Source organism: Dermacentor variabilis, chromosome 10 (genome assembly GCF_050947875.1).
Source record: "Dermacentor variabilis isolate Ectoservices chromosome 10, ASM5094787v1, whole genome shotgun sequence".
Taxonomy (NCBI): domain Eukaryota; kingdom Metazoa; phylum Arthropoda; class Arachnida; order Ixodida; family Ixodidae; genus Dermacentor; species Dermacentor variabilis.
In genome coordinates, this window is record NC_134577.1 from 67,582,172 (window position 1) to 67,594,434 (window position 12,263).

General features: G+C 43.7%; 1 protein-coding gene across 2 annotated transcripts in view; it reads left to right on the plus strand.

The window, feature by feature from the left end:
* Hem (Nck associated protein 1 Hem) overlaps positions 1–12,263 on the plus strand; it is a 49,690-nt gene that overhangs the window by 30,282 nt on the left and 7,145 nt on the right. The window contains exons 16-19 of one of the 2 annotated variants that reach the window (XM_075672933.1): positions 1,109–1,242; positions 3,189–3,286; positions 5,213–5,306; positions 8,018–8,035. In XM_075672933.1, the coding sequence (XP_075529048.1) occupies positions 1,109–1,242; positions 3,189–3,286; positions 5,213–5,306; positions 8,018–8,035 (344 nt within the window). The remainder of the gene's footprint in view (positions 1–1,108; positions 1,243–3,188; positions 3,287–5,212; positions 5,307–8,017; positions 8,036–12,263) is intronic. The other variant, XM_075672934.1, reaches the window with a different exon arrangement.

A 12,263-nucleotide genomic window follows, 5' to 3' on the forward strand; every position in this document is an offset into this window, starting at 1 on the left:
ATTTGTGGTTCACCCAGCTCTCGTTTAGCACCGAAAACAATGAAGTGAGGTTGCGTTGCATTGTGTAGAGCATGAGGGGCTCCGTGGCACACGCGACATCTGGCACTGTGCTTGTCCCAATCACCAAAAATACAGAATGTTCGATTCACAAATAGAATTATTCGAGTATTTGCACAACCTTATAATAAGGTCTTGTTCGAAAACTATATTTTTCTTAATTCCATGCTAAGAGGTTGATTACTAGTAAAGAAACAAATGGCCAGACATTTGGCTGGACGGCTGGAGCACCTAAGTGCTTCAGCCACTTCATGTGCCGATGCGCTACTGCGTGCCAGTGCCCTGCCGGTCTCAGCTAGGGGAAGGCGAGACCACGCAAGCAGTAAGGGAGACCCTATGCAAAGCTTTCCGGAAAGAAACAACTTGACATTATTTAAGCTGGACATTCAATACAGTGCAAAGTTGACGTCACAACCGAATCTGAATGTAATTGTTATATAAAAGCGTGGTTAACTGGTCGCTGCTGTCAGTGCACCGCGACAAAGAAAACAAAAGAACGAAGAACCCAGTATGTAGAGCGGCTACCTATCCTTTGGAAAGCATCTGCCATTGCGCCCCCACAGCAGAAAAAATAGAAAAAGAAACAAACAGAGGAACAGATAGTGGCACAATTGAACAGTGCTGCCTCAGGACATCGAGGCGACGGAAAAGTACACTCATCCGCCGAGGCCAGGACCCCGACAAGCCGAAGTAACAGTTGCCCAGAGGGAAACAAAAGGGCCACCATCGGCAGAGAGGAACACGCACGCACTTTCCGACTCTTGGATGTGGTTGCCGCGGGCCCCTTCTTGTGCGCACGCAAGCAAAGCCCGAATGCCACCAGTAAGTCAGCCAATCGGAGAAGCTCGTTGACCTTCCCATGGGCAGGTTGACAGCCGAGTGACAGTGTTTCGTGATGGGCTGAAATCCCGTCCAGGCAGCGAGGCGAGGGCCACGGAGCTCTCGGAAACACAGTGCAACGGAACAGCATCGCACAACTATTGTGAGTGCTCAAAACCCCACAAGCTGTTGATCCTTTCTTCTTTTTTTTTGGCTTCTTTGACGCCCACAGGTACCTGGAGGTTCTTCTGCGCAAGGTGACGGCAGGCCACATGTGCTACTCTCCATTGCACCGGGCCTTTGTCAACCTTGTGCATGACGGACAGCAGGTGCCTTTCACTGCAGAGGAGTTCTCCGACGTCCAGGGTGAGGTGCCTCTTTGACGGAACTTAATCTGTCCCTGCAACGCTTTCCTCGGGGCCACCGTATTTGCTCTAGATATATTCTCAGCGTGCCACGGAACACGGAGCAAAAAGAATTCTGAAAATTGCCCCACAGAGGCTCACATTATCGGTCAGAAAATTAAAAATACAAGCAAAATGAGACACCCTCCTCTACAATTTTCGCAGTTCTAAATGCCACATTCCACTCTCCTATAATGTCATGTGGTGACAGCAATAGCCAGAGTTGCCGAGCAGGTTCAGCCTGTTGTTGGTGTTCTCATGGTTTTCGCAATCAGGCGAAGAGCAGTATAATCTCGGAGACCATGGCGTCACTTTCTGTGATTACAACAGCTTGAGGCGGCTCTTGGTGCACCAAACCGCCCGGCATGTGAGGCGTCATTGCCATGGTTGCAACACTTTCTTGTGGCTGTGCAATACCTAAAATGGTAGTAAAACGTAATGCTGTAGCTTCTTTTCTTTTTTCTCATAATCACAGTATTGTTCAAATGTATATAGCACATTACATTTTTTAACCAATAATCATAGCATCAGTCTTTGACATCATGTCCTGTCTATGAAGTACACGAAATCTCTGCATCGAGGAGATACTGTTAGTACCACTCAATCTTTTCCTAGCCTAATACAGAGCCCTTTTAAATGTCAACTGTAATGAAATTTCGCTTTGGGTAAATTGATAAGTAATGAACAGTGTATACTGCAGAAGCAATCTTGGCAACGTTTCAGGGCTACTAATTGTCTAATTTTTTATTAGTGGCCTTTAATAGGCTTAAGCAGATGACATGTATCTGATGGGTAGTGGATATGACACAAGTCTTAGGACGGCGCTTCCGTGATTTTTTTTTTTTTTTCCACGAGTGGTGCCTAACCTGGGAGGTCAGGGCGTTAAGCTGCACATTCCGAGTTGTGTGTCATTTTTGGCAAACAGTAGTGACAACATTTTCTTTTCAGTTTTGGCATCAGAAACACCTACTTTTGTGAGCATTTTGTGATTCATTCATTCGTGTTTAAAATATTATTTTTTTTTCATGATGGCTGCACATAGTTTTTAGAGAACATTGGCATAACGTTTTCCAGTTACTGTCCTGCTATTTTCTATGTAGTCAATGGACAGGATCCCCTTTGCATCCTAGAAAATGGTCACCAGCGATTTTCTCCTAGAGTGTCGGGCCTTGAATTTTTTGGGAGGGGTCAACCCCAAATGCCTACGCTTCATAGGCTGTTGCTTTGTTTCTGGGTCCCACTGGTAAATCGACGTCTCAGCCCCAGTCACAAGGTGGACAAGAACATCCTCTGTGTCTCCATTATGGGGGCTAGAAACATCCCTTGATGAATTCAGGAAGTGGTGTTGACTTTCTGTAAAGAGGCTTCGTATAGTGCCCACCATACCGAAACCTTTAGTATACCCAAAGCATCGTGAATGATTGTGTTCGAATATCAATTCCATGGTGATTTTGGACACTCTGATGCGACAGTTGTTCACAGTAAGTCTCTTGACCCAGACTGAATGATACAAATCTGCTGAAGTGGTGGGACCTTGGGTCATTTTCATCGTGGCAGCATGCCGAAACTCATTGAACCAACAAAGTCTTGTTGCATACGAAAAACATTTACAGCCTTACACATTCACCACTCTGCTGTGAATTTCCTTGGTGCAATTCTTTTCTCTGTGTTTAGCTGGCTTATGAGGAACAACGATGGCATTGGAAGTCTTGATACTGCATCATTGGCTGGACAGAAGATCTGAGCAAGAGATATAGAGACACCAGTGTCCAACTTTGGTTATAGCCAAGTTTCCAAACATTTTGTATCGCCCCTCCCGTTTTCATGTTAGATGTGACTTCGTTGTAATGAGATTTGGCTGTGTTTTTGAATTTGAGTGTGCAAGTAATAAGCTATTTGTTCTTTCAGAGTTGCGCTCGCTGGCCGAGCTGATCGGGCCCTATGGCATGAAGTTCCTCAACGAAAGTCTCATGTGGCACATTGCCAGTCAGGTCGCAGAACTGAAGGTGAGATCTGCCGCAAAGATTCAATTTCAGAAGTGTCAGCCTACTTGCTCTCTCTCGCTTATCGTATGTCGTATCATTTCAAGGGCTTCAAACTAACTTGTCTGCTGTTACATTGTGTCTCTAAGTTAAAAGTGTGTCTGTGTAAAATTGGTTCCCAGTAATACATGTACTAGTACAATCGACTTGCGTTTATTCAACCTTGGTTAATTCGAATGTACTGGTAAGTCCCAGCAGAAAAATTTGAAGGACGCTTAAGGTTCACTTTTAAGAGTGGAACGCAATAGCATTCAAAGATCCCTGACTGCTTCTCATGCTTCCCGGCAACTGTGGCTTAAGTACCCGTAATGTTTACCAGCAAACACTGGCGGCGAATGCTAAGCACGTAGCCGAGCTTTCTGGTAGAAACGCGGCCTCTTGCATGGGCCGCAATGTGACGGAGGCGAGCCTCATCTGCAGGTGTTGCAAGCAACCTGATGCTCTGATCTGTGGCCTGCGAGATTTGCATGCACTGGCGTGCGCAAATCTCGAATGCCGTGGCATTCGAGATTTGCGCACATTTGCGTGGCATTCGAAAAACGTTAGAAGAGGGGTTTGTGTTTGAGTTTCCGCGAAACAGAATTATGTTAATTCACTCCGATGCTATCGTGTCTGCAGGTTGTGTGTAAGCCGTACTTTACGATTTTTATGACCTATTTTACTTTGAGAAATTCAGTGAGTTCAGTAACTTCCTTGCGCTACACGGAGGGCCTGCGTGGTTACGTATGCATGGTGCAGAATTATTTTTTGCCAAAACGACAGTCGACGCTAGGTGCAGGATGCTGACACCAGATTTTCTGCGACACGGGACCCTTAACGCTGTCACGTTAAAACCATACTTTGGCAGTCTATTGAAGACAAATTTGTTCATTTCAATTGGCGAAAGCACATTGCTGCAGTTGGCAGCCATAGAGACCACCGTGGCAACGCTGGGCCTAGCTGCTTCGACGTTCGCTATCAAACTTCCTGTTGTTTAAAGCCGTGTTTTTATTGAAAGAATTCAATGCTGTCAGCAATGGCACTGACTTAGCCGTTTTTATCCTCTCCAATGACTTCGAAGCACGGCAAGCATGACGTGTTGCGTAGTGCCAGTTCACAAAAGTAAACTTTGCTGCAGTAGAGCGGTGTCACGTGGTGAAGCATATGCAATGTATATTGAGGAAGCATATCAAGTGTGGAAAGGGGCCATGGTCATGTGACGCAGTATTTATTCCTTAATTATAGATGGGGGCGTGCACCCACAGTCTCCTGTCGCAGTGCCTTATAAGTGTACTGGTAGACCTTCAAAGCTGTTCCGGACATGCCTGTGGGGATTTTATCCCTCGAGGGGGAGGTAGTAACTGGCATCCATTTATTATTTTGGACTGCCCAATTTTTCGAACGCTCTCGCGGCCCCTAGCGAGTCCAAAAATTTGGAGGTTGGCTGTATACAGCATTGTCCATTAAGGTCCAGGAATTTTTTTTTAAATAATTTTTATGTAGAAAAAGATTTGAACTCGTTCATTTCACTGCCTTTGTTAATTGACCTTTTGGATAATTGACCTGTATCTTGCATTCCCACAAGGGTCTGTTTAACAGGAGTCAACTGCGTCTGGGAACATTGAGGATTACTATAAGTGCGCACTAAGGCTTCGTCTCTTAAAAGAAAAAGGTTATTTAAAAAAAGTTTTTGACAGACTGTTTGCTGCAATGGGCACATTCTGATAGTGGCACAATGCCGAAACACTCATCTGCTTAGATCGATGTGCACGTTGAATCTTAGGAAGTCAAAATCAATCTGCAGCTGCCGCTGCAGCATCCCCATAGCCAGTGTGTTGCTTTTTTTGGGCATTAAACACCACATTTTGACTTGACATACCTTTGCCTCTGCTTTCCCATCGCTTGTTCCAGAAAATTGTGCTCCAGAATCGGGAGATTCTCATCGAGCTGCGTTCCAACTACGACAAGCCTGAACAAATGCGGGAGCTTTTCAAGAAGCTGCAAAGTCAGTATCCACCAGTAACTTTTCTTTGTTGGCTGGACTGGCCTGCTGCCTCTTTCTCCCTTAGTTTACTTCTTTTTTTTAGCATTATGACATGGTATGGCCAACGTTGCATTCCAGAGACTGAAATTTCAGGCTGTCTGGCTATGGTTGTGTGCTTGTTGGCTGCTAGCAGTCGTTACTTTCTGCAGCTGAGCTGTGGCACTTGTTATATTGTTATTTTAGTATTGGTCAGTGTAAGCTAGCGCCGATGATGTTCCCATGAGTCCATGAGTCCATGTTCCCACGAGTTGATGTTCCCGTGAGTCCTTCAGCTGTGACACCCCTATAGAAAAAGTATACACAAACATTTTTGTTCAGGATGTTCTGGTTCTTTCCTTTTTTTCTCTTTTTTTTGACACGATTGACAAGAACTGAACTCTGGGTATGTTTGTAACTTTGCATGGCTGAAAGAAGGCTACAAAATGTGCAAAGGAGGGTGCAGACTGTGATGATTGTTGAACGGCATTTCATCAGATGGATAGGCGATAGTGTACATGCAAGTATTATGAATGCCTAAGCATACCGACAACCTTGCGTACCTATTCCAATGAGGGGATGATAGCACAATTGCAGCACTTCTCTTATCTTTATGAAGCATTACATAGCATTTTCTTACACATGTATCACCGAGCTTGCAGCTGTGAAACATTTTAAACATTAGACAGTTTTAGAATAGCGTTCAGCGCCTTGCATACATTAGTTACGACAATTTCACGGGTTTGTATGGTTAGCGTCTTTCGAAGACTTTTACTTTAACGTACAGGAATGCAAACATAAAGAAAATGTCAGGAGATAGGGCACTACCTAATGTATCAGTTGAAATCTGTTCAAGACAAGACAGCCAATCATTATACCTCTTGCCATTTTTATGTTCACCCATTTCCTGAGGTCTATGCATGCCAAAGTCTCCCAACGATCTCAGAAGTCAGGTGTGCATTGGGGTGAGTTGAAGGCAACTGAGAGCTTAATTCACCATTTATTGGCGATCAGCAATCGCGAGAGTTCAGCCATTGGGACAATTTGCACTTAAATGGAAGCCGCATTTGCTGCCATGTTTGACAGTTGTATTTCTTATCGTACGTAAAGATTACGTATGTTAAACTCTCTAAATAACCTACACATTCCACGGAAATCCAGCAGCATACGAAGAATAGGCATATTAAAAAACACTATGCTGTTTCTCTTTACATACAAAAGCCATTTACATTTACTTGCGAACACTATTCTTAAGCTGTCTATTAAGTGCAAAACTCCTATCATGATTTTGCTTCCATGTGTACGTGGTTCTATCAGGATTTCTGAGCATGCAAACGTCTTGTAAATGCATTATTGCCTTTTTTGTGTGGTTAACTGCCACTTGATGACCTGTATGCTGTTTGTATTCCTTCATCCCATTTTGTAATAATAGGGACACTTGGGCGAGTTGGTGAAAGTTCATATCTGACAAACAGCAGCGCTAGCAAGACAGCGATGACGAACAGAGGTTCAGCACTTGTGAAACCTTTGTTCTTCATCCTCGTCTAGTTAGCTCTGCTGTTTGTCAGGCATGACCATACCATCTTGTATCTTGTTTTTCAACCATGATCAGGTTCACCTATCTGCAGCATTACATTGCATATTCTGCATGAGAACCCTGGCTCATTGACTACTGTTGCCTTGAGAACTAACCCCACCAAAACTGAAATTACTCTTATTGTGAGCTTAATTTTGAAGGTGTTCTGGCATTGGTCCAGAGAAGTCACGTGCTCAAGCTGAATTATAGTGCGTGTTGCTCTAGGGTTGCTTGGAGTGAAATCGAGGTGCTATTTGACCATTTGCAGGGTGTTCTCCGAGTTATTGAGTAGTTCAGTAATAGGTTCATGCTGTGACTGTTAGTTTGTCTGGAATACAATGAGTTGTAAGGCTGTATTCTCACCTGATTGCTGTCAGGGATGTCATTTTCAGTGCGCGGTCATTGTTAAGCTAGTGGACAGGATGCTCATTGCTTTAATAATACGTCATGACGAACATTGTGTCAGGCGAAGGTGAAAAGTATTCCCAAATATAATCGGCTGATGAAACAGGCCCTTATGAATAACTTGTGAGTAGTTCCTCAACTGTAGCATTGGAAATGTCCATTCCACGCACACTTCACCTAATATCTATCAAATATTTCTTAAATGAGTCAGTCAGGTGCAGAAAGCTCCCCCAGCTAAACTGTTTGCCCATTCACACTCAAAGTTTCTCACAAAGATGGCATTTCACAGTGTACATTGTTTAACACCATATTTTGGGTTGCAGCGCTTGCATGTTTCGTTTGAAATAAACTAAGCGTACATGTCAGCTGCGGCAGTGTCGGACGAAAGGTTTACTCCCGGAAATGGGACGGTGACGCCATCTGTCCTTGCAATGGCAAAACGGGCCACATACCACGTTTCACCGTAACATAGGTGGCGCCGCTGTTCCTTTCACCGTGACTACTTTTTTTTTTGGTCTTGCATTGCTGCAGGTAACATACAGCTGCAACTGATTCTGGGCGAAACCTTTCAGTGATCACGTGTAGAAGGCAGCCTTTCTCATGGGGGTGTGTTGACTTGTGCCCCTCTCTTCTTCCACCTCTCCCTTTTCCTCTGTTTCTCTCTGCTTGCCCTTTCTCTCTATTTCTCTCTCTCTCTCTGCACGTGCTGCGCCAGGACCCAGGATGGCCCAGCGTAAGGCTGCCGTGTTTCTCTCGTTTTTGTTCTGTCCGTTTTCTGTGATTTGTTCTTGACCTTGTGCTATATGGCTTTGTCTATTCTGGTCTTTTTTTCTTTGTGCTAGTGTTCTTTTTCTTGTTTCTTCTGTTCTTTTTTCTTATTTTTTCTATTGTGTCTGTGATTGCTTCTTGCGCTGCTGGGAAGCTTGCTGATGCCCTGCTATTGCTTTCTTAGGAATGGCTGAAGAAGCAGTTAGGGGGTTAGTGACATTGCCCATGTAAGCATTTCTTCAGTAGTACAGTGCTGGCCTCGAGTTCTTGCTACCTGGATGCCACCTTGCACTGCTGATGCCATAAACTGTTTGTGTAAAAGCCTGTGTATTTTGCAGGGTAATAACCGGGAAAACCGGGAATTCTCAGGGATTTTGAATAGTCTGGAAATACTCAGGGAAAACTCAGGGAATTTGTGCTTCTATCAGGGAAAATTAGCTGTAATTTTACTGAAAAGGAACGAAATTCGTGGTAATGCTGGCTGTAGTAACAAAGAAGAATCGTAACGAATCTACTTTGACGCCGTGTCTTTGGCTGGAGGAGTTGCCAGTGTACTGTCAACGACCAACTTTCCAGACGCCCGATAATTCGGACAGCTTCACAGCACCACCACGTACCCCATAGAGTCTATGTATAAGAACGTCTGAAATTTCATACGCAAGAACCCTTCGCCATCCAATTTTCCAGACATTTTGCCATGACCGCAAATATCAAACAAAGCCGCCACCACCACCGTTTTAATTACCTTGCCGCCTCAAACGGCGCTCTCACACGCAGATCCACTTGCAGCCGTAGCCACTACTGCGGCAGCACTAGGCTTAGCTGCTTTGACGCTCGCTGTTAAGTTTTTTGCCGTTCGGTGCCGCATTTTTCACTAAAAGAATTTGCCACTGTCAGCAATGCGACTCCGCCTTTGTGGTCCTCGCTATTAGCTTCGAAGCTCGGAAAGCACAACGTGTTGTATACGGCCGTTGTTGAAAGTTATTTTCGCCTTAGTACAGCAGTATTACATGGTGAAGCATACATGAAATTATTGCAGTGAAGCATAACAAGTGAATTGAACAATTGTCTCAGGACGCAGTATGTGAGCAGCATTCCGGGCAAGTTGGTAATGCATTACTTAAATGATATTGTGCAACAAAAAAAACGACACGGACGTGAGAGAAGACGACATATTGCGCTTGGTGTGTTGTCTTCTCTCACGTCCGTGTCATTTCTTTTTTTTTTTTGTCGCGCAATATCATTTAAGTAACGCAGTATGTATTCCTAAATTATACTCGCGTGCACTCACCATCTCTAGTTGCAGTACGAGCACCGATATGCCTAATAAGTGTACTGGCAGGCATTCAGAGCATTTTCAGATGTGCTTGTGGCAATTTGAGACCTTAAGGGCAGTAAAAGACATGCATTCATTTTGTAGAAATGCCCGATTTTTTGGATGTTTTTGTGACCCCTAGGAAGTACTAAAAATCGTACGTTGACTATGCAACTGACCACTAAGATGGTTCAAATGGTTTGTGAAGCGAACGGACGTCGGAAGGAGGACGAGAACAGAAAGGACCTATGCATAAACGGGAAAGGAAGCATGCTGCCACCGTTTTGAAGGAGCTTGAGCTCAAAAAACAAAGTTTTGACTAATTCGGAGATGCAGGTGTCCCTCATCCAAACTAAAATAAACTCTTTCAAGCAGTGAAACGTAACACTGAGGCATTGTGCGCGGGCTGAGAGTATGTCTGGACAGTTGAGGATGTCTTAAGCTGTTGAGAGAGAGTCTCACTTGTGACAAAGTTTGGACATCATACCAATGAGCTTGTGATCAATTGATAGAAATAGCTCATATTCGAAAATATTTGCTTCTGTATGCATCTCCTTTTTATTCGTATTTGAGAATGTTCAACTCGATCCACAATAGGTTTTACAATTTTTTTTTCTAAGGTGTTTTATTTGCTAAGCATTCCACTAGCTCCCCTCCTCCCCTTTCTGTTTTTAGGCACTACTCCTTATTATAAAAGCTGGATTAAGTCATCTTTTTTATTATTTAACATGCTTACTAGAGAGTGACAGTATCGGGCTACATGGTGTCAGCCTGCCTTGACATAAAACAAAGTCCTGTGTCACTCAGGGAAAAACCTGGAAATCTCAGGAAATTAGGAAATTTCAACTTGGTACACACCCTGCTTTTGTTACACTCAATTCTTGTCAGAAACGCAAGACTAGCATTCAATATTTTTTTTTATATATATATGCATTACTCTTGGGGTCCAGAATATGTTACAGAGGGGGCGGGGCAGGTGCACTAGAGTACACGAAGCTAACACACGATCAAATAAATCAACAGTAGTTGAATGCAGAGCCTTAAATGTGCTTGGTTTCAATTGCTTTAAGAAATGAGTCTTAGGTGTTGACTACTAAGGGAACAACGTGATGTTGTTCTGAGCTAGTCTTAAGGCCCGACCACACGGGGCATGTCGTACGCACCTAACCATGTGCCACCCGTCCTATGCGTCTTGCGAAGTGAGAGGCACGAGTGACACATGTATCTGCACATGCAAGATGTGATCATAGGCACCGGAGCTGGCTATCAGTTTGCCAGCATCATGTAACCAGCATATGAACTTCAGGCGCAGTAGCTGTGAGATGTCACACCAAATTGTCGTTCGTTTTGTACGGTCTGTGCCATTATCGTGTGAAGTGATGCAAATCTCAACAGTGAATTTAATCAATGATAGATTTTAAGTACATGCGTCAAGGCTTGACCTGTACTGTGGCAGGCAAAAATAAGCGCCTCACCAGATGGTTGCACTACTGAATGCTGTATTCGCAAGCTTCATTCTTGTGCTGGAAATTACATGGGCAGAAAATGCTGGAGCCATAGCCAGGCAATAAAAAGACTCTACAGCAATGTTTTACGCAGAGACCGAGCTCCAAGCCTGTCCAAGTAGCCAGTTGGACGCGTGAAACTTTGTGTGGTGCACTGCGAATATTGTGTGCAATGGTGTGTTGATGCTGATGCAGCTTCGTTTACAACACAAACATATATACTATGTATGATATGCAGATTTTGCTAAAAAGATTTCTAAATTTGAAAATGTAGTACTTCTAATAACTATACATAAAATAGGAAGAAGTAAAATGACCAAGCTATTGATAACGTGCCTCTGAGGCAAAACACAAAGGGTTCTGTAGAGGTGATCTTGCAGCACTCTGCTACGCGTGCAGATATCTTTTGCATACGAACGTTGAGCTGCATAAGTTGATATGTACACATAGCTTGTTCTGTGTGGTTGGGCCTTTAAGCAAAACGGAACGAAAAATAATCTGTGCATCAAAATGTAATATGAATTTTGTATTCATGATTGAGACATGATGACATGTGCAACGATCTTGTAAAGCGTTCTCATATAAGTTAGTGGTTTTGCAAATATTTTGTGGAACAGGTAAAGAGAAGTTCATCTTCTAAGCTGCAGGTTAAAGATAGCAAGGTTTGATTTTCTTAAAAAAAAAGTCTCTTTAGAACACCAACCTTGAGTTGATATCTCTGTAAGCAACAGCTTTGTAAACGTCCCTCAGCATATCATGCTATGTAGTAATGCACACATACACACATACATTTACTTATTGCATATTGACATATGTACGTACATGTTTACTGTTTTTCACAATAGTTTTCATTAAATGTTCATGCCTTTGTTTTTTTTTCTTTTTTGCGTCTTATTTTCTTCTCATACCTCTTCAATCCGGCCCTGTTGATATTTCCATTCTTCACTACAGCCACCGTCTCCGGAGGTGGCACAGATTGGAGGCCTGGTCAACTTGGAGCTTATTGTTTACCAAGTGGTAACTTGGTTGAAGTCGATTGCAGAACATGCGAGCAGCTCGTATGTCACACTAATGTTATATCCAGATGCACATGAGATGTGTCGAGGTGCATGTGCGATAGCCAATCTGCTGTATACTGCTTGTTATTAATGTGATTAATTAATTCTTTGGTTCATTCCAGGCACTTCACGGTAGGTTGGTTTCGGGCCTCTTAAGTTTCCTATGTGCGATCGCACGCTCTCTCGCCAAAGCAGCCTGACGCTCGGGCAGACTTGCACGTATACTTCTCCCGGGTTGTCGGCAAATAGCTCTTTGAGACGACTGGCGAAAGTGTTGTCGCACGGCATGAGTGAGAGCATATGCGTGTGCGCCAC